The 24,676-nt window shown below is 38.6% G+C and overlaps 1 protein-coding gene across 11 annotated transcripts in view; it reads left to right on the top strand.

The window, feature by feature from the left end:
• Positions 1–24,676, top strand: part of Syne2 (spectrin repeat containing nuclear envelope protein 2) — a 300,742-nt gene that overhangs the window by 126,365 nt on the left and 149,701 nt on the right. For all 11 annotated transcript variants that reach the window (XM_074067818.1, XM_074067817.1, XM_074067815.1 and 8 more), the window contains 11 exons: positions 587–789; positions 1,760–1,879; positions 1,979–2,270; positions 3,412–3,563; positions 4,473–4,782; positions 5,970–6,134; positions 7,686–8,021; positions 15,991–16,146; positions 16,955–17,220; positions 18,520–20,620; positions 22,273–22,595. In XM_074067818.1, the coding sequence (XP_073923919.1) occupies positions 587–789; positions 1,760–1,879; positions 1,979–2,270; positions 3,412–3,563; positions 4,473–4,782; positions 5,970–6,134; positions 7,686–8,021; positions 15,991–16,146; positions 16,955–17,220; positions 18,520–20,620; positions 22,273–22,595 (4,424 nt within the window). The remainder of the gene's footprint in view (positions 1–586; positions 790–1,759; positions 1,880–1,978; positions 2,271–3,411; positions 3,564–4,472; positions 4,783–5,969; positions 6,135–7,685; positions 8,022–15,990; positions 16,147–16,954; positions 17,221–18,519; positions 20,621–22,272; positions 22,596–24,676) is intronic.

The raw sequence follows: 24,676 nt of genomic DNA, 5'->3' as shown, positions 1-24,676 counted from the left end.
GCTGGGACTACAGGTGCACCCTCTGCTTTGTTTTGAGGCTAAGTCACATTTTACACTATCAGTGGCACTAAATATTCTCTCATGCATTGTTTGATGGTATACTCTTTATTGGTAAGCCTATATTTCCCCCTCTTTTTCTTTTAACTTTGCCCATTTCACAGGCCTTAGCAAATTGATGCCCAAACACTGAAACACAAACATTGGAAACAAAATTCTGTTTTGGGCAAAATTAAAGGGAGAATATTCTGGTTAGGTTTACATAGTGATTGCCAGGAAGGAGCAGGTATTTAGAAGTGGAGCAGAACCAGAAATGGGTGACTTCCTTGGTCTTGTTCCCAGTGGTACTGCATTATTTTGCTTGATGTAACTCCCAGCAATCCAGGTGCAAGTGAGCAATGTACATAGACATTCTAGAATTACTAAGGTCACCTGCCATCGGCGCTAGCCACATCTTCATAACCCTCCTGCATAGGATGGTAAGAAGGTTGAAAGTCTGAGTGCTGCTTGGAAAAGTGGCATGGATGTGGCAGAGACACATTGAGACTTGCCAGCAGACCGTGATTGATGACCTTTTGTCTTTCTTAAGGATTTCTTGGCTCTGGAAGGAAGAAGCAGTAAAATCCAGCAGGTGGAAAGTGTACTGCAGCATGTGAGGAAGCATCTTCCCAAAGCAGAGGTTAAGGAGCTGAACAGTTGGCTTGGGAGCCAAGAATTTGAATTAGAAAAAATGGAGTCCATATGCCAGGCTCGCACAAAGGAGCTCGATAACACTCTGCAGCAGCTACTGAGGTGGGAAATAAAGATGACAGCTAGATAACATTTGTTTCTTTTTTTTGGTGGAGGTATTGGGGTTTGAACTCAGGACCTTGCGCTTGCTAGGCAGGTGCTCTACCACTTGAGCTATGGCTCCACACCAAAATAATGTTTCTAGAGATATTTTTCTGGTCATTTCTAGTGTGTGCTTTCTCAGTACGGTGTATGCTGGGTCATACAACACACACACATTTCACAAGTAAGATAGATTCAGTTGTTCTTGGTATCCACATGGGATTGGTTCCAGGAACCCTCCTAGCTACCAAAATCTGCAATGCCTAAGTCCTTTATATAAAATGGCATAGTATTTGTATATCATCTAGGCACAGCCTCCCCTACACTTTAAATCAGCTCCAGATGACATATAACACCTACTGCCGTGTAAATGCTATGTGAGTATTTGTTCTACTGTATTGCTTAAGAAATACTCCACAAAGGGAAAAATGCCTGTACATGTTCAATACAGACATGGTTTCTCTTTAAAGTAATTTTGTTCTGTGACTGATTGAATCCTGAGTGTGGAAATAAAGACACAGAGGGTCAACCGTAAGGTTTTTTTGCAATGCTGAGGACCAAACCCAGGTCCTCATGCATGCTAGGCAAACACTCTACCACTGAGCTACATCCCCAACCCCTGCCTGTGCTTTTAAATCTGCATTTGGTGTTAAGAATATAAAAGTTCAGAAAATTCTTCAAATTATCTAAAATGACAAAGATTCAGGGGTTAGTCAAAAAGCATTTTCTATTTATTACCTGATCTTTATGGTACATCCATAGGGCTCATTGCTTTAATGAATTCCACTATCATACAGGAAGCTTTTATTACAAGTTGTTTTCTCTAAAAAATAAGCCCAGAGTTGACTCACAAGGTCTATGGCCCTCCTTCTCTTCAGTGTGAACGCCTTCTGCTTTTTGTAATAGTCTAATCTGGGAATTCTTCTTTTAGTCTACAGGATGATTGCAGAAACCTGAGTAAATGGCTGGCTAATCAAGAGGAGAAGTGGAAAGAAATGGAAGAATCAGGAGAGAAAGCCGAGCTATTGTACCAAGCGTTAGCTAGAAAGAGGTATTGTGATCTCGTACAAAATGTATTAGTTGGAATTATGATTTCTCTGTCACATAGAAGTGACACCTACAAACTTTCCATGGTATTTGGAAATTGCAGGGAGCAGTTTGAATCTGTGGCCCAGCTGAGTAACTCTTTGAAGGAACATGGACTTGAAGAGGAAGAAGAAATAATAATGGAATCCACACATTTGATTGATAGATACCAAGTGTTGTTGAGCCAATTACATGAAATTGAGGACGAGGATAAGTTACCATCTGCTGAAGCCCAGAACTTTCATGATCTTACCCACGATGTAATTCATTGGATAAAAGAGATTAAAGAGTCCCTCATGGCTTTGAATTCATTGGAAGGCAAAATGCCACTTGAAGAAAGAATCCAAAAAATAAAGGTATGACTGTGGAAATTTGAGAGGTCAGCGTGAACTCTCCCTTTGAAAAGGTTCAGAGGAAAACTGCAAAGATTTGTTTCTTAATGGAAACTAGGAGACTGTAGAATGGTTGAAGAAATTCAAATCACTGATCTAAAAAAGAGAAGGATTGTGATGGGTCTTAAAATTATTTTAATGTCTCCGAAAGAGAGAAAGCATACCCTCTTTTTGGAGAGACTAGTGCCCAGTTACTGTTCATCTTTGCTATGTGCAGAAAAATTGAAATAAAGGCAGTAGCTGAGAGCCCAGTTTTCTAAGACTCAAAAGGAATCTATGTGAGTCGAGCAGAGACAGCCAGAATGCTGAGGGCAAAGATGGAGGGGAATCCTTCTGAGTGGCTGTGAATTCAGAAAGGGTTACTAGCTACTGAGGGGTAAGGAGGACAAAGAGTATCTCAGTATCCCGTGAGCTCTCTTACCATCCAAGAGGAGAGTCACTAAACATTGCGAGGTAAAAAACAGGGTTCAGCAGTACATGTGCTTATTGAAATCACGTTAATTGAAGTACAATTATGGAAAGAAATGATCAAGAATAGTCAACTGCAAGAGTTAGTGAGACTTTGTCAGTCATTTGGGATTATGTCTGTACGTTTTCCCAGAGAACGTGAATTTTGAGTAGTTTTTCCAAGAAGAGAACAATTTAATTGTCAGAGCAAAGGAGGGAAAGGGAGCAGGGAACAAGGATTAGTTGTCATGGTGGAGGTTCAAGAGTTGACATGAGGAACAGTTTCCGTGTGGGAAGCCAGAAGCCTATTCTTGGATGTATAGAAATGTCTCGCCTAGTGACTTTCCACCTATAAATATGAGGAGTAGCTAGGAGGGAGGATTTGCCTGGATTTTTTGGCCCATGGAAACAAGAAGGCAGGTGAAAATCAAGGGGTGAGCAGGAATGCAGTCAGCTCAAGTGGACGAGGGTATATTGAGAACAGCTCTATACAACATGAAGAGAGATGCATTTGTCTTTGGGACATTTATGAAAATGTCATTGTGAAATGCACTCTACCGTTAGAATCTCAGTGTAAAGCTTACAGACAAAAAGATATTATCTGTAATATTCCTAATTAATGCAAACGAAGTTGTAAGACCTTTTCCATTCGTTTTAGGAGATCATTTTACTAAAGCCTGAAGGTGATGTCAAAATCCAGACCATTATGAGACAAGCCGAGAGCAGCGAGGCCCCATTGGTTCAGGAGACCCTTTCTGATGTCACCCACCAGTGGGACACCACGCTCCATTTAGCCAACACATACCTAAGGTAAAGGGCACACGCGCCTTCACCCTGGAGCGTCTTGCTGTGCCCAGTGAAGCCATAACAAGCTCGTTTTGTCTGCCACCTGGGTTTTGATACAATATGTACTGGAGAGAAAGTTGGGAAAATCAGGGCATCTGTAAGAGGAACCATCCTCCAGATCAGATATGGAACTGCTGTGGTGGTGTTTAGTAGAAGTAACACATCAACCTGGGGTTCTTAGCGACAGATTCTCACAATTGTCATTCTGCCCTCACCCCCTTCCCCCAGCCTCAACATCTGCCTGGGAGCACTGTAGAATAATTACTCATTTTAAATACTTATTTGTTCTAAGAAATTCTTAAAATGAGTAAACATGGATAAACGTTGAGCTGAATCCTCTGCATGTATTTCTGGTGACATTTCTTGTTTCATACTATGTCTTAAATGGTACATTTCATGTTTGGAAATGTTGAGTCAGGTTTTTCTAAGGAGACAGATCAAAACTGAATTTAAGTTATTGAAAGCATAAGCCAGTTACTTGCTTAATATACTGAATGCTTATTTTGCTTTTATGTAAATGTGAGATCTGGGATATTATATTTAAATGTAATAAAAGCTTAGGATATTATATTTATTGTATTATAATTATATTTAAATGTAAGAAAAACTTGGTTCTAGTTTGAAATCCAAAGTATTGAATATTTCCTGGTCAAAGTATAACCAATTATATTTTAGTAACACTTAAATAATTTCTATCTTAATTTCTGAGCTAAACTGTGTTATTTAGAATGTTATAGTATCAAAAAGTCTCTAGGAATGATGTATATTTGTGTTATTTAATGTGGTTTATTGTAATGTAGGTTGGGCTATAATATGCAAAATGCTCCTCCATTTTGCTGTCATTTCATTTATAAAATATTTGGTGAAATTTAGCCATCAAGAAAAACTTCAACAAGAAGGAGAAAAGTATTTGCAAAGCAAGGAGGACCTAAGGTTAATGCTTACAGACCTAAGGAAGAAACAAGAAGCAGGCTTCGCTCTGCAGCATGGTCTGCAGGAAAAGAAAGCCCAGTTAAAAATTTATAAGAAATTCCTCCAGAAGGCACAAGATCTGACATCTCTGCTAAAGGAGTTAAAATCTCAAGGAAATTACCTCTTGGAATGCACGAAAAATCCCAGCTTCAGCGAAGAGCCTTGGCTGGAAATAAAACACCTGCACGAAAGTCTTCTTCAGCAACTACAGGTGAAGTCAACGAGGAAAATCTTAAATGATTTGCTGCCGTTTTTATGTAAGATTTGCATATGGAACCATACAAATTGTTTGTTACCTTCTTTTGTTACCCAAAGCATTCCAAACTTACCATTTTTCATGAAAATGCTGACTCTTCCCATCAGTGTTGCTGAAGAATCCATTGTGTGTTATTTGACTATGGTATTAGTTCCTCACATTGAAGTTCCCTTCTTTACAAGTTAAATAGGTTAATATTCTTTGGGCATCTCTATGGAGTGACATGTCAGTCCATCCATCCATCCATCCATCAGAATAGGATGTATCAATTATCTTGTGTCCACCTTCTTATCAGTGCCTTCCCTTGAATCTTTACATGTGATCTGCAGCAAAAAAGTGGACCACATGTCAGCTTGCCATGAGGGAATGTATTCTTTTAACAGAACTGTTTGTAATTCTTTGCACAGTGAAAGCCAGATTCAATGTAAGGATCACCTAGATAAGTAATCCTACTTATTGGGCTGGGGATGAGGCTCAAGTAGTACAGTGCTTTCCTAGCAAGTGCAAGGCCCTGAGTGCAAACCCTAGTACTCTTCTTCTTGCACCCCTCCCCCAAAAAGAGCCGGGTCCCTGCTATGATTTACCTGATGGACTGTTTGGTACTTGTTGCTTTTCTGATCAAGTGTGGTCATCTTATTTTCTTATCCCAGGGAGGGAACTGGAAGATGGGGCTGCTCTTGAGTTACGATTACTTTTTCCTAACACACAGGATTTGAGTTTGACTCTGAGGAAAGGAATCGAGGATTAGGTTGATCTTATACAGTCTCACTTTCATGTGTAAATTGTTGGTTTCAGAGAGACAGATAATTAAGGGACCTGATTTATTCTGGGTATATGTGACTTAATGATATAATTTGTCAGAATTTTCTTTTGTAACCTTCTTGACAAATAAATTGTCTTCAGGAAGAAAATGAAGGCAGAGCCGTGTGGGAAGAAGAAATGTCTTAAGTAAGAGTCACTTTTGGGGAAAATGGAGATTTTTGCAGTGGAAAATCTCAAACCCTAAACACTCTGGATAAGTTTTGGACATATTGCTATTTCAAGATGAAACTCTTTAAAACTGAGTTTATGCATTAAATAATTACTTTTAGAGTGAAAAAATTCAGAAGAAAGTTATAAATTATTGATGGTTTTACTTTTAGGATTCCGTGCAAAAATTGGAGGGTCACGTTCAAGAACACCACTCATACCAGGTCTGCATCACAGATCTGAATGCCATGTTGGATGGCTTCTCTGGAGAATTTGACAATTTTTCAGATGACCCTGGGGATCAAGGAGCAGTTGAGGACAGACTACAGAAACTGCAGGTATTAAGCATGTTCAGACATAAGAGATGCTTTTGAAAAACATCAACATTCATCACAAATGAACTGATCGGGGTCTTTAGTGCGAAATCTAAGTGCTATTCAGATGACTCTTAGATACTTAGAGGTCTGAACAGTCATTAAAAAAAGGACAACAGATGTCTTTCACGGCCATATCTGTTCGTAATTTGAATTGACTAGTACCCTGACTTAGTGGGCCCTTGGCAATCACTCTACCCATCATCACCCAGCTGCAGGCTGCCCGAGGTCTTTGTTTCAGAGGTAACATAATGACTCCAGGGAGTTCTGAAGGGAGAAAAGATGCAAGTTGTCTAATAAGACCTCGGGGAAATACTCAGTTTAGCGTTCCTCATCATGGTGGATGGAAGTTGTATACAGGAAGCCCACCTTATTCACACCTTTATTACACAGTTTTGACCAGGTGTAGTCAAAATAAATCAATCTATCAAAATCAAAAGAAATTTTAAAACCAAAACTTTTAAATTCTCTCACATGCATTCAGTGGCTTGGTTGATGTGGAGAAGTTCTCAGCTGTGTATAGATCATAGCATAGTCTGCTGTTTCCCTACCCTTAATCTTGTAAAAATCTACCTCCCAAAAAAACAAGGTGAAAGTGAATATGCTTAATTTAAGTGAGCAAGTGAAAGCTTTAGGTTTCTTCCTTCCCCACATCAGCCCATTATTGCTGCTTTAGAACCAGCCCTCATCTCAGAGGTCCCTGAATTAGAATTCTGAATGGTTTCCCTGCCAGCCACTGTTGCCACCTCTGTTGCCTATTTCCCAAGGAACTGGAGCACCTTTCTTCCAGTTTCAAATGTTTCATTGTCCTATATAAATTTGCTAGCATAGTTCTTCTGACAGTCATTTTCTGTCATTGCTTGTTTATGTCTGTATCTGTGCCACCAGACTGTAGGAACTTGAAGGGACTATAGTTTACTCATTTACATAACTTCAAAACCTATCCTGGGTTAGTTGAATGAATAAATAAACAAATAAATGACTGAACACTTCTAGTCTTTTAGGTAAGTGATCAATAAATACTGCATAGTCCCCCTTGTGACCATTTCAGCAGTAATATGAAAGTACTTCACCTTTTTATGGGTCTAGAATTTTCGGGATAGCATGCCAGGTAGATTGATTTCTTGTCACACACAAATCATTGATCTGAATTTTAAATATTAGCATTAGATTTATGTGGACACATTCTAAATTGTTGTTTGATTCTTTTTAATACTTTGCATATAGCAGGCAAATAGCTATTGACTGACTCCCTTATTTTGTGAACCAATGGGAGAACATTTTCTGTATGACCTGTTGCAGTCATCCTAGTACCTTATAAAATCTGTTTGAGAATTTGATGTGGGAGCTACACTGGTTTACCCCACGTTTCTTCTTTGTGGTAGGCCTTGATCATTTTTTTAAATAATGCTTTCCACTAGTGAAGCAGAATACTTTGTGATTTACAAAAGCCAATGAACACTTCTCACAAGAAGAGTTAGAAACTTTTTCTAGCAATCTTTTCTCCACTCATAGGAACTAGAGAGTCGACTCAGTTTACAAGATGACCTATTAAAGAAGATTTTAGCATTAGCAAAATCCATCGAGCAAAACACATCTCCCGTGGGACAGAAGATTATTAAAGATGATATAAAATCACTTAAGCATAAACAAAAGGATTTGGAAAGCAGAATTGAATCTGCTAAGCAGGAGACTGAAAACTGTCTCAACAGCCTCCTCAAATCAGAATGTTTATCAGAAAAGGATGAGAAGTTTGCTCTGCCAAGTGAAGAGACGCAGGGTACTCGTGACGTGCCAGAGCCCACTCAGCTCTCAGTGAAGAAGTTGGAGGGAGACTGGGAAGTAACCAAGGTAAGAGCTGGAGATTGTGCTAAGATGTCGAGCCTGAGTGTGAAGAGGTCTGACGCTCTGAAGAGTCATGAATCAAGCATTCTGATTTCATAATTAAATCCTCAAAGTGCTGGCTATTCATGAAGCTCACTTGTAAAAAGAGCCCTTAGAAAACGGTCCAGATTTCAGCGGTGAAATATTACTGTTCAGTCTGTTAAAATGTCAGTCATCAAATTAGGCTCATCATTCTCACTGATGTGCAATCAGATAGAGTTTCTTGGGTCAAGAGCACAAAGGCAAATTAGAAAAGGCAAAAGCAAAGAAAATGTGCTTCACCCATTCTCTCAGGAAAAAAATCCAAGAGTCAACTTTTTTTTCAGTTGATTTTATACATAAAATCAGAGTGTGTTGGAAGGAAGAGGTTCTTTTCTTTCTCTTCTTCTGTTAACCCTCTGCTGCAAATATGTTTCTAGATGTTGTCAGAGCATTTAGTGTGAAAATATCAGTGTCCTGATTCCTCAGTCTCCCTGAGGACAAGGAAGAATAATGTTTTCTTGATTTCCTTCTAAACATCCAAATGGGTACATGTGGATTGCAGATTGAAATGGCAAAGGCACAAAGAGGGGGCTGCCCACTAAACTGTATTTCAAAGTGTCTCCCTGGCAGGCTGCCTCCGTCTTACAGACCACGGTGCAGAGGGACAGTAATAAAGTCAGACTTCAGGTGTGAGTTTGTACTGAAAATGGTGATGCTCCAGGGAGAAGGTCTCCACCTGGCCCTTGGGTACTCAGTTAGTGATGTTTTCACAAAAAACAATTTTAGGACACATCAAGGTAAAAACCAAGAAAGTTTATTAGTAAAGCAAAGGAAAGGAAAGAATTGTACATAATCTTGACACAGGTGTGGGCACATGTGATGAGGGGTGCTTCAAGTCTTCAACACCATGGTATTTATGGTGGGAAAATGGGATGGGAGTTGACTTAAATTTGCCTTAGGGTGAGTGCTCCCCTTTGTCTTGGACATGTGGCACGTTCAGTCATTTCTTGCTGTTACTCTGTTTTGACATTATCAATTGGTCCCAGAGATACCAAGTCTGGTCAGCTTACTAAATCTAGGTCATGATGACAAAGATGTCTGTTTTCCATGAGCATCCCGCTCAACAAAGGATGCCTTTTGTCAGATGCTCCTTCAAGACCCATGTCCATCCTGGAAATAAATATTTTCCTTTGCAAACACTCTCGTGATCAAAGAAGTCATTTTACCAATTTTCCATCCCTAGGATAAGTGTCCTTCTTTAAGATATTCTCCCTTACTTCCCAAAGCACACTAATTATTTGGTCAGGCAAGGTCAGGGAGAGAGAGCTACCTCTTCTTTTAAACTTATTGTTATATGTTTCAGCTTAGTAAGGGAGTGTGAAACCTAAAGCAAAAAAAGTACTGCCTGTGTGCTTTTAATCAAGCAATTCATTAATAACAATGTTTATTTCTGAATTCCTGGCTGCTGTTTTCCATGCCTCTTTTTCCCTGCTCTATCCTACCTCAAGTTTTTATCAGCTTTTTGTGGAATATATAGTTGATAGGAATGAAGAGACATGTGTTTTGTGTTCCTGAAACAGAACTGTGGAAGATTAAAAGAACCAGATAGAATTTTCTAGAAATGTATAAAACAAGGTTAAATACCAATAGAACATTTCTCTGGCCATGAGAAAAGTCCCACTATAAATCCCATATTAGGCATTACTGCGGAAATATGTTGAAAAGATTAAAGCCTCCATAGGTGAGACTCTTGAGGTTATATATGCAAAAGAAACTTTCCGAACAGTATTATTAGAGGAATTAATAAGTAAAAAAAGAAAAATACCTTCCTGCTTTCTATCAGTTGCAAGGGAGGGCACAGACTTTTTTTTTTAATTTTTATTTTATTCATATGTGCATACAATGTTTGGGTCATTTCTCCCCCCTTCCCCCCACCCCCTCCCTTACCCCCCATTTACCCCTCGCTACCCAGCAGAAACTATTTTGCCCTTATCTCTAATTTTGTTGAAGAGAGAGTATAAGCAATAATAGGAAGGAACAAGGGTTTTTGCTAGTTGAGGGGCACAGACTTAACACATGGCATTGCTGAAGGGGGTTAGTTCCCTAAAAACTTCTAACCTAACTGCTCAGATCCATTATGACCATGAACCCCACAAATTCAGTAGAGTACATTAAAAACTGCATTAAAAATCATCATTCAACGATGTTTTTAAAATTTATTAAGCTTTACTTAAATGATGAGTTATTGATAATTTGTGATAGTTTAAAATGATTTTTTTCTTCAGAGAAATTTGAGATTTAAGTCTTCACATTTCATAAGTCTGGATTATAGAAGGCTAGTTTTAATTCTCTAGTAACACTTTATCATTTGTTCTTTTAACATGAATTTTTTTAATTTTTAATTTTTTAATTGTGCTGGGTGTGCATTGTGGAATTTACAAAATGGATTTTTTAAAATCAATTTCTTGTTTTTTCTACTGTAAGTACTGGCTATGCTTACTTTTATGTAGTATCAGACTGCAGCATTACATAACATTGGATTATGTAAGGGCAAGAGTGGTATCGGCTACGAAAGAGATCAAAGGTCAAGCCTCTGGATAGACAAATAAAATGCAGGTGTAATGTAACAATTGCTGGGACTCAGTGTCAGGGACTTAGACAGCTCACTATAATACAAAAAACACATGAAAGAGCAATTTATTGAATTGTATATTGGATTAATCTAAAACTAGTAAAATAAAACCAGGGTCTGTGGCTGCACATACAGTCTGAGGGCAATGTAGCAACACCCAACCTCAGAAAAGAAAACAAAACAAAATTTTAAAAATGTAAATAAAGTTATTGTAATAAGGAAAATAACCACTTAATCATTAAAAGCGTTTATTGAGAGCAATTCTGTGTTCTCAATTTTTTGCTAGCTGTTCTAATACTAATCAAATACCTAATTAATGCTCACTTCTCAGGCCTTTTTGAAATCTAGAGGAGCTTTTACCAGATTATATTAAATAGTCGCCAGAAGAACTTTAGAAAGTTTTAATTTTTTTTCTGCTTTAATATAATAAATACATTAATCTGAGAGTTTTGTTGAAAGTAGGATCAGACTTTCCAAAAATTGCATGGAAATAGCATGTGTACATTTGAATCCATTACTAACAATTTCACATAGGTGAACTTAGAAGAGAGTTTAGGTTGTACCTTTGGTTAATTTTTTCTTTACCACTGGAGATGTTAAGGCAGGCAGAAGGCAAATGAAGTCACACATTTTAGTCTAATGACCTGTTAGCATACTGCATCTTTGTATAGATGTGAATTTCTTAAGAGTTTTTAAACATGAACAGGCAGAACTACCTTCTTTCTCCACCTTGTTATGTGGATATGGTAAAGAGTAAGGATTGCCTAGCCACTTAGGATTTTAGGGAAATTACAAAGAATGAAAACAGGGAAAAATCATCCATTCTTAAGTTACGATTTTTCTAAAAAATTCATAAAGCAACATTTTGGCTTAACTGGTATTTATTGGTCTTCCCAAGTTACAATCTTGGTGACATAATTGCTTTAAAAAAACTCCCAAACCTTCTCTCTAACTTATTCTTTAACTTCCTTGTCATTGCATGTAATTGTTAGTATTTCCGAATCATTTTTTTAGTCCTTTTTTAAAAATTTCTGAGTGTTTATAGTTTGATGTTTGAGAAGGCATCTGTAGATAATTCCAGAAGATGGATGATTGCACACGTAGAGGAAATGCATGGGCTTCCAGCTGTGGGTAAGCCAGCAGGAAGGAGGCCTGAGACAGGACCAGAAGGGAAGGACACCCACTTACTGGAGAGGTTTTTCCATTCTGGGGTAGTTGAGGTTTATCGTTGATGTTGTTTTTCTTGGTGATTCAGTGAAAAAGACAATTCTATTCTACATCTATTCCTGTCAATCTCTTTCTGTATCTCTCCATAATAGGGTGCATAGTGGGCCCCGTGTGCACTGTGTCTTTAAAGCATACTCCCTTGCTCTCTCTGGCTAGTGTTCAAGTCTTGCTTCTCTCTCTAGAGGTATTTTTCATAATTCAAGATTTATTCCTTTACAATTTAAGTGACTTACATGGTGTCCATGTCATCACTATCTGTATGCAATGTGTGTTTGGGAACAGGCTCCGAGGTCCTAAAATCTAGGCGTGAAAGATTTTAAATTTCTGTCTTAATCCTTATTTTCAGGCCAGGGGAATTGGAGTCCAACAAGGATGGGATGAGAACTCAGTCCTCCGAATAGGTCCAATCTGGTGCTCAAAACTCAACCTCACTGTTTTACAAAATGTGTCATGTAGATGGGAAATTGGGGTCCAAATAAGTTCTAGAAATGTGAAGTTCAACAAATTCGAATAGATTTTCTTTATTAAGTCATCTTTTAGAGCCTTGAATATACTACTGTGCTACCTGAACTTTGGAGCCCTCATGGGTAGCTGGTTTCCTTCAGCCCCACCCAAACCCTATTTCTGCCATTCCTAACCAATGTCTGATCAATAACTGCTAGACTGACAGGTCCTCAATTTCTTTCCATGCTTCTTCATAACTCACAAGTTATTGACAATAGGAGACTCAGTAAAATATTCTTACTTGTTCCTCTGGCTTGAATTAATTTCTATATCCATTCAATCAAAGCTTGATCAATGAGGATTCAGATAGGCATGGTCTGTGTTCTCACAGCACTTCTAGTCTGGAGGCAAGCAGACAAACACGGATCAACTTATTACTAATGAGAGTGTAGTTGTGGAAATTAAGAAAGGAACCCAGCTCCGTGTTAGCCTTTCACAAAGCAATCTGACCTAGACGGTAGGGACAGAGAGAGCCTTTTTCAGCTAATCACATTCGAAACGAACAGAGATAGGCAAGTCATCTGGATTAGCAGAGCTCAGGGTTGGGTGTGGGGATGGTTCTAGACAGGGGAAATGGTGGGACAAAGCAGGAGGAGTTTCAGCCGCTGCGTAAGAGCGTGATGGCTGGAGCACAGGGGTAGAGGGCAGCAAAGAATGACAGAGATGAGCCGGAGAGGTGGGCGTGGCTGACTGAGTCACGGATGCCTCACGGGTCACAGTAACGTGGTAGCCGTCTACTAAGAAACTTACACTAAGGGAAATTGGGAGCCTCGGGCTGTTGCTCTCTCTTTTGAATTTGTCTAACGATGCTTGGGATTAGAACTGTTTTTTCACCTCTTTGTATTGGAAGGTGTTACAGAAGAAATGTGTGCACTAGAGCAGGTATGACTTCTGTCCCCTGTTGTTGGCAGATTACAAGGGCTGGATTTAGGGGTCTGGCTGTCACAATGTTACCGTGTTAATGGGACCATCACCTGAATGAGGAAAGGATACTGACACTGTTATTGATTTGCCTTTTTTGCACACTGGTGGGAGGGGAAAGTGTAACTCAGTTTGGCGAACAAATCAGTATGTATTGATAATCTGAAGGATCACGTTTTGTGACTAGTAATTTCAGTTCTAGGTAAATATCCTAAAGAAATTCATACATGTGCAAGACGTGTATAAGAGGATGTGTCACTGCTTTATCTGTGAAGGAAGACATGGAAACTTTTCTTGTCCATAATGGTCTAACAGGTGACTGAAGTCATATCTGTTCATTCACCACGTAGCGCAGGGTCTCCAGAGAGATAGGTAAAATGACTATATTAGATTTATACCTATTAATGTGGATAAATCTCAAAACATACCACTGAGTGGAACAAATAAGTTATAAAATGATACATACATGACTACAATTTCTATAAGAATTTAAAACAGGACCGGGCTTTGTGACACATGCCAGTAACACAGGAGGCAGAGATAGGAGGATCCCAGTCTGAGGCCCCAAGCAAAAGTGAGACCCTACCTGAATAATAAAGAAAAAAAGGGCGGGGGATTTGGTTTAAGTGGTTACAGCACTTACTAAAGGCCCTGAGTTCAAAACCTAATAATGCCAAAAAAATTAAAAACAAATAAAATAATACTACATGAATTCTAATATGTAGTAAAAGTTAAATAATGTGAACAAATGAACTTTAGAATAGAGGTTGAGTCTGGTGAAGAAGAGCTGAAAAGTGATAAGGGCTGGACTTTAAATTATAAATATAGAAAATGGTAACACTGTGTTTTCAGTAATGTGTTATGTTTTATTCTTTTATATATGCCCAAAGTATTTCGTAATTTAAAAGTGTTTCAAATGAGCTTGTAAAATCCAACTAAAATATCACCAACAGTGGTGAGCAGGAATGACAGGTGATGAAAGAACTTTCCAGGAGCCAGTCAGGGCCTGAGTCTGGTTCCTTCCTTCCTGACATGAGCAAAGGAAAGTTGGCTTTTAAATTTGAAATGTTCATTTGAGGGATTCTGGTGGATTTTCTGCCAAGGTAGAAAATGGCTTTGGGGTTGACACTGAAAATGTTCAAGCCCAAGTGTCTAGTGATACTTTTTCTGACACCAAAGGTAGTCATTTCAATGTACCTAGTGTTTTCCTGCTTACTGATGGTCCCCAGGCCCTGGTTCTTCAGGTAAGAGATCAAGCATTCTGAATCCTTAGTGATAGCTAATACAAGATGAAGTTCTCCAGGACCTCCAGTCAAGGCTTTTAGCCTGGGCTCTTGTCCCCAGGTACGTTTGTGGCAATTTGCTAGGGAACAGTAACCAGCAAGTGACTGTGACTGTGGCCCATAGGCAAAGCCCTAGGAACCTGCTAGTGACGTCTGTGATGTGGTCTTTTCTCCTTCCTCTTAGCGCCCTTCGTTCTTCCTTCAATGCTGCCCTCCATGTAGACTTTCACTTGAGTTTGTGGGCATTAAATTCTCAGAACTGGAGGACATATGCAAAGTCGTCTCAATTCCATGAAGTATTCTCAAAGAAGAGACTTGCACTAAGAGTCTCTTCAACACCAGGAACCCTGGACAGCTGAATTCTCTTTCCAGTTAGAACTGGGGAGGCTCTGGATGGTGTTTGTTTTATTTATGTAAACTTTTAGTTTTAGAACAGCTTCAGGTTTACAGGGAAGTTTCAAAGAAAATACAGAAAGTTACCTTGTATTCCTGCATCATTTCCCTGTTATTAACATTACAATATGTGGAGGGTTTTTTGTTTGTTTTGTTGTTTTGGTTTTTGTAAGTTCTGGAGATTGAACCCAGGGCCTCGAAAATGTTAGGTAAGTGTTTGATCCCCAGCATCAGTCCCCATTCCACCCCCTCCCAAAAAAATTGCTGCGTGGTGCCTGGCACATGAGAGTGCTCAAAAATCCTTGTCAAGAGTGAACAAGTGAGAGCAAGTGCCCTGTGTGTCCTAGTGAGAACTGTGGGCTGTTAAAGCTTTCAGAAAGGATGAAATCACTCAACTTAGAACTCCTTCTGCTTTCCCAGGTTGTAATTCTTATTGTACTTGGTTTAGGATATAATTTATTCTCAAAATAGTGAAATCTTGGCATTTCCTCCACTTACCCACTTATTTTATGCTAACAATGAGTGTTTTATTGTTTGCCCTGTCCTCTGTATTGTAGTAAATGCTAAGTAGAAATTTGGGAACTTTGGGACTTTTCCATATCTGCTTTGTTTCTTTAAGACTATATGTGTATATTATTTGTTTGTTTCTATTGTTATTTTTTGTTATGAGATAGGATCTCACTGCATAGCCCAGGCTGGCCTTAAACTCATGATCCTTCTGCCTCACCCTTTTGAGCTGTATATAAAATGGAGCAACACAAGAGCCTGTATTATCTTGCCAAAGATGTTTCATTTTGGGGGGAGTACCAAATACAGGTATTAATTATCATATGGAAAAAGTCATCTTTGGTAATGCCAAATATATTTCCTTAAGGTTTTTAATCTGAGTAGAATTTAGTCAAATAGAAGTAACTGGAGTGTTTTTATCAAGAAAAACAAAAATGATTCATTTGGAAGGTAGACTATTCAGCAATTAATCTTTTTATGTTTGCAGAATTGGGCTTTGGAAATGGTTTTGTCAAAACAGCTTTCTGTCAATGCTCAAGAAAGCCTGAGAAGCACTGAAGACGAGCAGAAAGTCAATGAGCTGCAAAACCAACCTTTACAATTAGCTGTTATGTTGAGAAGTGAACAATTAAAAGAGATAGAGGTATGGAAACATGAAAACCACTGGCAGCATGATTGCATCGTTTATCCCGTGCAATACAATATATTTTAATGACCAAAAACTTGCTTGCACAGAGTGAAAAGTCTTACTTAACCTTTGCCTACCGATCAGTGTGGTAACTATATAATTATGTACTAATCAGCAAGTTGTATAAATCTTTCCATTTGCAAAGTAGAAGAGTTTAATGAACATTAGTCTTCTTTCTCTTTTGCAAAGTTCCTGAAAACTTAGTAACAAAATCTGGAGATTCTCTCATGTCATCCTTCCTTTTCATAGCTTTAACTATTCTTCTGACTTCTAAAATTCTTTTTATCTTTCCTAAACAATCAGTGTGATGGGGTCTTCCTTTGTTTTTATATCTGTGTTTATATGCTATTTCAATGTATTTATGTACTTCTAGCTATATAAAGTTACTTGAAAATCCAGTACAGAGCCATGTTTTTAAAAATGAAATTACAAATTATCCCTACTATTTTAGACACATTTACATAGGGAAGAAAGGCGATATATGTAAGTAATAAAAGTAAGATAAGTTTTCCTTATAAAAATGCAGAAACTTTTAGGACTATAGGGTCTTTAAATGCCCAGGCATTGGTAGATTTTGGTCTAGATTTTAACATTATTCTAGTGAAAACAACCTTGAAGATGTCATGACCTTAGTTTTCCTGCATATAAATGAGGAATTTGAAATATCTTAGGATAGGATGTGTTAGCTGAAGGAAAGAGGAAAGGAACAAAAGAGAATGAACAAGTGATTATATATTTGCTGATTTGTGTGACTTGTTTTTAGGAATTATACACCCAGTTGGAGGCAAAGAAAGCAGCCATTGAACTCCAGGACCAATCTGAATGTCTCAGCCAATCAGAAACAAGTGCCTTGGTTCTCCACAACACGGGGTCCCCAGTACACCACTTGGACAATCTGCTTCAGGCACTGACTACTTTGAAGAAAAATAAAGAATGCCAGTATTGTCTCCTTGATGGCTTTCAAGAACACCTTGCTGCCCTTGAGTCCTCATTGAAAGCCTTGTTGGCAGAAAAGGAAAGTCTAAAATTGTAAGTATAAGAATTTAGGACTTGCATTCTTTTTATTCAAGTACAGTTTTCACTGCCTTGGACAAGGCCACGGTGTTGAGTTTACACTGTTGATGGATATTGATTTTAAAACCATATTTTAGAGATTAATTTCATTGGAAACTGTTTAAGTCTTTGTGGACTACTAGTGCAAAGTACCACAGACTGGATGACTTATCAACAGCAAAAATTTATTTCTTACAGTTCTCAAATTGGGAAATCTAAGACCAAGATGCTAGGGAATTTAGTGTCTGGTAGGGCCTACTTTCTCTTTCTCTGAGCCATGTCTTCACAGGGCTGAAGGAGCAGGGGAGGCAGTTTTCTGGGGGGGTCTCTTTTTTTTAGGACAATTAAACCTATTCATTTGCATAAAATTCCACCCTCATGACCTGCTCATCTCCTGAGAAGTCCTACTTCCTAATACCATTAAGCTTTGATTAGGATTCAACATGTGAATTTTGGGTAAACACAAGCATTCAGACCACAGAAGAAGCCATTTAAGAAAACTGGTATGTTCATGCTAAAAGCACATATATTACTGAGTATATTTAAGATGTTAACTTATTAAACAATGCACAGTATAAATATCTGTAAAATATATTTAAGTTCTATGGAGCTCAACATTCTTTTTTGGCAAGAATTTATTCTAAGCCATGAGAAACACGTATGCAGTTGTTTAGTAACAGCATAATTGGTTAAAATAGTTTGGTATGTAATGAATATGTATTTTAATGGTTTCTTTTAAAATATTTGCACTGCTTTAGGCTTTGAAAATAATGACAAATGGTAGTAAATATAGTCTAAATATGTAAACATTTTCTCATTGGAAAGGTCTATTTTATACTTACATCTAAATGGGGTTTATTGTCAGTAATATCTCTTGAAAACAATTTTATACTCAAATCATAAGTTATCATTACTGCTGGGAAGATAGTAGCAGGGGCTGGGTATGGTAATTTCTCTTAGTCTTGGACTAACCTTTGTACAAGTGCTTTACACGGTTTACAGAGTATTTTTATGTCATTACTCTCTTCACATTTCACTCTTTCCCTTCGGTTCTTTGTCTTTATGATACTTGTAGTAAGTTTTCTTTATTGTCACATTAACAGAAAGCCATAGTAAACAAGAATCTGATTTTCATTTTATGGTTGAAGTACTTTTTGTAGACAACCTAATATTTTCTGTGGATTCACCAATTAACTTTTTTAATGATATCTAACCATGTGCAAATGTATAGTCCACCTGAAATGTTAAAAAGCACTCCTTTTATTCTTTTTCTAGGGGACCATTGGACAGTACAGCCTATGTGCACAAAATTAAGAAGTTCCTTGGATCAGTAGAAGAAGAGAAAGGTTCTTTGAGCAAACTTAAAAGTGAGTGGAAGAATTTATCAAGCCATCTGAGTGACATGGACAACAAGCTGTTGGAAAGCCAGGTGGAACACCTTGACCATGTGTGGAAGCAGGTGGAACGACTGGCTCAAAGGAAGTATTCTCAGCAAGCCATGGAACATGAGGAGTTTACCTCCCTCGTAAGCAGAGCCCACGACACTGAGGCTTCTCTGCAGCAGCAGCAGCAGTGTCTACTGTTAAGACTGAACTCCCCAGAAAAACAGGGACAGAGTTCAAGCATCATTGCCATGGCCGCTGAGCTCCAGGCACTCAGGCATGGATTTTCTGTTTTAAAGGGGCAAGCTGAGCTTCAGATGAAGAGAATTTGGGGAGAAAAAGAAAAGAAGATTTTGGAAGATGCAATGAATAATTTGAAGAAGCAATTGGAGGCCCTGGAGCCATTAAACCTAGAGGTGGAAAATCAGATTAAAAAGTGCGGCGTAAAGAACAAGGTGAAGGAGACCCTCTTCTGGGTAAAGAAACTGTTGGGTGAACCCAGCCCCCCCATTTCCCTTCTCCCAGATGACATCCTTTCACAGATCAGAAAATGCAAGGTGATGCATGATGACATTGTGGATAAGCAGCCAGCCATGGACTCTCTGGTGGAAGAGATCAAAGATGTCACCCCTAGCCTGACAGCACCCGAGAATGAGAACTTAAGTAACCTCCTGGAGGTCTTACAGAATCAATACCAAATGCTAGTTTTAAAATCAACTCAGAGGTCACAACAACTAGAATTTAAGTTGGAAGAAAGAAGCAAACTTTTTGAAATAATAAGGAAGGCTCAGGTTACCCTTCAAGGGAGTGAAGCACTGGTAATTCCCAAAATGGAAACAGCCTGCACTGAAGCTGACCTGGAATGTCACCATGTCACCTTGAAGGCATCCCAGAAGGAGCTGCAAGAAATTGAGGGTGTCATCTCCACACAGCTCCAGGAACTACCAGACATCTGTAAGGATCTAAATGTGTTTGAAAGACTCTTCCTGGATGACCAGTTGAAAAATATTCAGATGAGAATTAACAGAGCACAAAGATTCATTCAGAGTCAATGCAGTGAAGTAGAACAAAAGATCAGTTCTTACAGAGAATACCATGAAAAAACATCTGTGCTTCAGAATGCCATCAACAGTATGCAGCACAATGAACCACTGCTCAGTCTAGAAACAAATCAAGATGAAATAGAGGATTTGTATAATCTTAAGGACAAACTCACTGGTATTCGATGCAGCCTCTTGCGAATGTTGGAACTTCAAGGAGTCTATAACTACATAGGACTGAAGTGGAATGGTTCAGAACTTGAACAATTACAAACTCAAGTCGTTGAGAAAGAAAAGGATCTTGAAGAAAAAATTAAGCGTTTGAACACATTGATGGTAGAACATGGCAGATATCAAGCTTCATTAAGTAAAGTGAAGGCCATGGATTTGCAAATTAAGAAAAAGGCTGAATTAGTACTGAAAGCTCCCAGTACTTCACCAGAAAGCCGTCTGCTCAACGCACACATTTTGACTCAGAGAATTGAGAAAGCCAAGTGCGTCTACGATGAGATAATAAAGAAAGTAAGTGAAAATGAGGCTTTTGATGACTCATTCAAAGAGAAAGAAATACAGCAACTGAAACTGAACACAGAAGAAAATGATCAGTTACACAAGGTCCTCCAAAACGTGGTGCTAGAATTCCAATCAAAAGAAATGGATGAAAAGAATTTTCGGGACAAATTACAAAATTCCTTGCATGTTTTAAGTCAGATACAATCTCAGTTACAGCAGCCTTTACTTATAAATTTGGAAATTAAACATGTCCAAAATGAGCAGGCTAACTGTGAAGCAATTCAACAACAGGTTCAGGCAGAAATGTATCTTATTAAAGCAGCAAGTGTGATTGGAAAACCGAGAGAAGGAGACTCTTCTGACACTAGTGATGTGGAGACAAAATTACATGACATTGAAGATCTTTGGACTCAGCTTAGCAAAAGCATTGAGTTACGCACAGTAAGTTCTTTTCTTAAAGTAACCATTTAATGCTGCTACTTTTATTCATGACTTTTTTTGTACTCCAGGTAATATTTGTAGGTCTAGAGAAGTTACAGTTTCTGTAGGAGAATTCTCAACAGAAGAGAGCTGTTTTCCAAAATGCTCGTTTATAATCGTGACTCACTCTACATTGAAATTCAGTGCCTATAGTTTGTAAAAGGACACATGTGACATCTGTATTTCTGTGTCCATCATAGCCCCTGTTGAAGTCAGAATAAAACTGTCTGCCTTGTCTTTAGAGACAGTAAGATGTGATGGGAGAAGCATGGAGGGAAGAAGACAGCCCTCTTCAATAGAAAACTGAGGGCTTAGGGTGTAGCTCATGGCACACTTGCCAAGCATGTGTGTAGCCCAAGGTTTGATTCCCAGCACTGGGAAAATAAAATAAACCTAAGTAAAGTTCAAATAAAGAAACTGAAGTTGAAGCACATGAAGATTTTTCTCAGGGTCTTGTAGCAAGAACAGAATGAGGATTCATTTGAGATTTGTCTGATTCTAGAACACAGTCATCAAATTAAGCCCCATGGGCCTAGTCCTGCCCATAGTGTCTCACTTACTTATGAATAAAGTTTTATTGGAAGACAGCTGTGCCCATGTGTTAACAGACTGGCTATGGCTGCTTTCATGACCCAACAGCAGAGTAGAGTAGTAATTGTTGCTGACTTTTGGGGAATAACTCCAACACACTCCCCCCTTATTTGTCTTGGACATCATTCACTCTGTACTGTATCTAATGCTTATGCACTGTTGTCAAGTTTGAGACTTCATTCAGTTTATAGAACGGGGAGATTAACTTCCTTTTCTAATTCAAAGAGTTGTTATTAGATAATATTTTGATAGATGTATTACAGAAATGTAAAGTTATATAATGGATCCCAATATGTTAGTTAAACAGGTTCATAACAAATACTGAATCATTCGAGCACCACTGCTGCTTTTCATAGTTTCAAGAAGCAATTTACTTAAATTCCCTAAGTAGTCTGGTTAGAAACTGGACAGGAAGGGTCCTTTAAAGTCATTTATTTTAACTATTGGTTATTTTAACAACCAGACTGAAGGCTGGGGTCATTTGGAGTTGTACCTAAACTGAAGTTAGTGATAGAACCATTAATCTCAACACAAAAGAGCTGAATTTTTTTGGTATGTTGTCTTCATTTGTTCATAGATAATTAAGATTATATACATTAACCAGGTATGCTGGTACACATCTATAATCCCAGCACTTGGGAAGCTGAGACAGGAGGATCAAGAGTTCAAGGCCAGCCTGAGCTACATAGGGAGACCCTGTGTCCAAAAAAAAAAAGATCCCATACATCATTTTATTTAATTCATAGTCGGATGCAAGAATTCCACAGCATTTATCAATAGACATGATTCATGAGATGTTATTTTCAGTTTAGTGTAAATTTCTTAGAAAATATGGAAAGAATTTTTCTTTATGCAAGCAAGAGGTTTTAAACACTGGTGTAATATTGCCAGACTGTAAATACAAGGAGGCAGCTCTGATAAGATTCAGAGGCATATTATAAACGTGCATCAAAAATTCATGAATGACCAAAATCCCCCAGGCTTGACAGTTTCATCACAGCATTTAATCTCCTGCCCACCAGAGCGTCCTGAATGGTGCCTATGAAAACCTAACACACTACCATGAAGCCGTCACCAGGGCGGTGGGGACCATCGGCTCCCTCGAAGCCATCCTTGCATCCCGCAGCATGGATCTTCACAATCTCCAAGAATCACTGGCGATGACTCGTGGGAAACTAGAAGGCTTGGAATCCACGATGGCTGACATCCAGGACCTCACCGAGAAGCTGGGAGCCATAGTCAGCCCGGAGGCCAGTGTGCAGCTCAAGTGCGTGTTACAGGAGCTGGTCTCTAAGAACTCAGCCTTGAAGGCTGCAGCTCACGTGCAGGAGGCCCAAGTGGAAAGGTGAGTCTTCTTCCTGGCTGTGCTTTGAGAGTATAGAGGGCTCTCCTCTGTCATTAACAGGCTTGCATTACAGATGATTTGGACAGTACGGAAAAGGAAATAAAAAATCACTAAACCATGGTACAGATTTTATTGTGTTTTAAATCTTTCTTGCTTAATACTGGGTACATACAACAGAATGCTTATCAAAGTATGTGTAGAGTATAAAGAATGATGATAAAATTAACAGCTTTCTACCTAAAATTTCAAAGATGACCATCATGGGTTTGAATTCTCTTGTATGTTCCTTTCCTCTCCTCTCAGAAATAACCATCATCCTGAATTTTTATTTACCACTTTCTTGCTTTTCAATTTATTTTTGCTGTGTGTTTGTGTGTCCTGATTTCATGATTTTTTTTTTTTGAAACAGGATCTCACTATATAGACTGGCATTGAACTTCTGATCCTCCAGCCTTAGTCTCCTGAGTGCTGAGATTATTACAGGACTGTACCACCAAGCCCAGGTGTTTAATAAATATAGATACATTGGTGGTACTGGGGTTTGAACTCAGGGTCTTGTGCTTGTGAGGCAAGTGCTCTACTACTTGAGCCATGCCTACAGCTTCCTTTTCTGTTTTATTTCAGATAAGGTCTTAGGCTTTCCCAGGGCCAGTCTGAATCTCTGTCCTCCTACCTATGACAACCTATAACCTCTGCACATATGGGCCACCCTGGCTTGTTATGCTGAGATGGGGGTCTCTTGAGCTGGCCTCAAACCTCTGTCCTCCTGATCTCTGCCTCCTGAATAGCTGGGAGTACAGGCATGAACTGTAATTTTTAACTAAGCCTTAGCCTGTATATTCTATCACTTCATTTTTTCAAGCTGATCATTATGACCTAAGGTTTATTCGAATTCTTGTCTATGTACAACCCGTGTACGCTACTAATGGACATTAGTATTATTTCCAGTTTTTTGCCTTTGCAAGCAGTGCTACTAGGAACGTTTTTAAATGCAAGAGTTTTCCTTGAGTGTGACCACCCAGGTCCACAGGTATGAAAATCTTCAATTTTTAGCTTTAAATGCTTTCTCACCACTTCCACTTAAACCAACCACACGCCAATATTCCAGTCGTCCCATGTCCCTGCCGACACTTGGCACTGGGTAGTCTCATGGCGATTTAATCTGTACTTCTATTTCTGCCATTGCATTTGCTCTCTCTTTTGGATGTTCATCAGTCATTCATATTTCCTCTTCTATGGAATACTTACTCAAGCCTTCTCCAAGTTTGTTGGGTTGTCCATCTTCCCTTATTAAATTGTAGGATTATTCTGTATCTTAGAAACCGTCCTTTACATGCATTACAGATACTTTTATTAAGGGGTTTTCATTAGACACCCATCCAGGGCTTGACTCCAGACATTGTCATCTGTCTCCCACACTCTAGGAAGAAGCAAAGAAAAGTGGGATTCAGCAGACGCCCTCCAGACGTAGAACTGGCCTTGCAGCTTGGCTGCTTTCTGTGTTTCCGTCCTGCAGTCTCTGTCCTTGGTTCTTTGAAGTTCATTCAGTTTTTGTTTTTGTCTTACTGTATTTGATACTGTGTGTGTGTGTGTGTGTGTGTGTGTGTGTGCGTGTGTGTGTGTTGGGAACTGAACTCAAGGCTTTGCCTGTGTTAGCTGTAGCTATACTCTCAGCCCCTGGTAAGAGAATTTTTAATCATTCTCACTGAGAGATTTAGGCCATGTCTATTTGGTATATGTAATTATACTGTGTTTTTAAAAACATATCACAATGTTACACTATATATAAAATATAAAATATCCTAGTTTAATTATTTACTATATAACATTAACTCTTTTCCTTATTGTAACAAACACTTTGAAAAGTAATTGCAGTTGCTGTACAGTTTTATATGATGGTTTGTTATAATTTACTTAAGTACGCCTTTTTTTTTAGACATAGCGTTTGCTGTTTTAATTCATACTCTGATAAGTGAAAAGATTTTATCACGTTTGGGGTAACCTTATATCTAGGATTAATTCTTTAGGTAAATTGTAAAAGTTGAATTAAGGAATCAAAAGCTAGGAGCATTTTTAAAGCT

The sequence above is a fragment of the Castor canadensis genome, chromosome 3 (assembly GCF_047511655.1).
Source record: "Castor canadensis chromosome 3, mCasCan1.hap1v2, whole genome shotgun sequence".
In the NCBI taxonomy this organism is placed as follows: Eukaryota; Metazoa; Chordata; class Mammalia; order Rodentia; family Castoridae; genus Castor; species Castor canadensis.
Note: the sequence above shows the minus strand (reverse complement) of the source record. Positions and strands in the feature narration are given on the sequence as shown.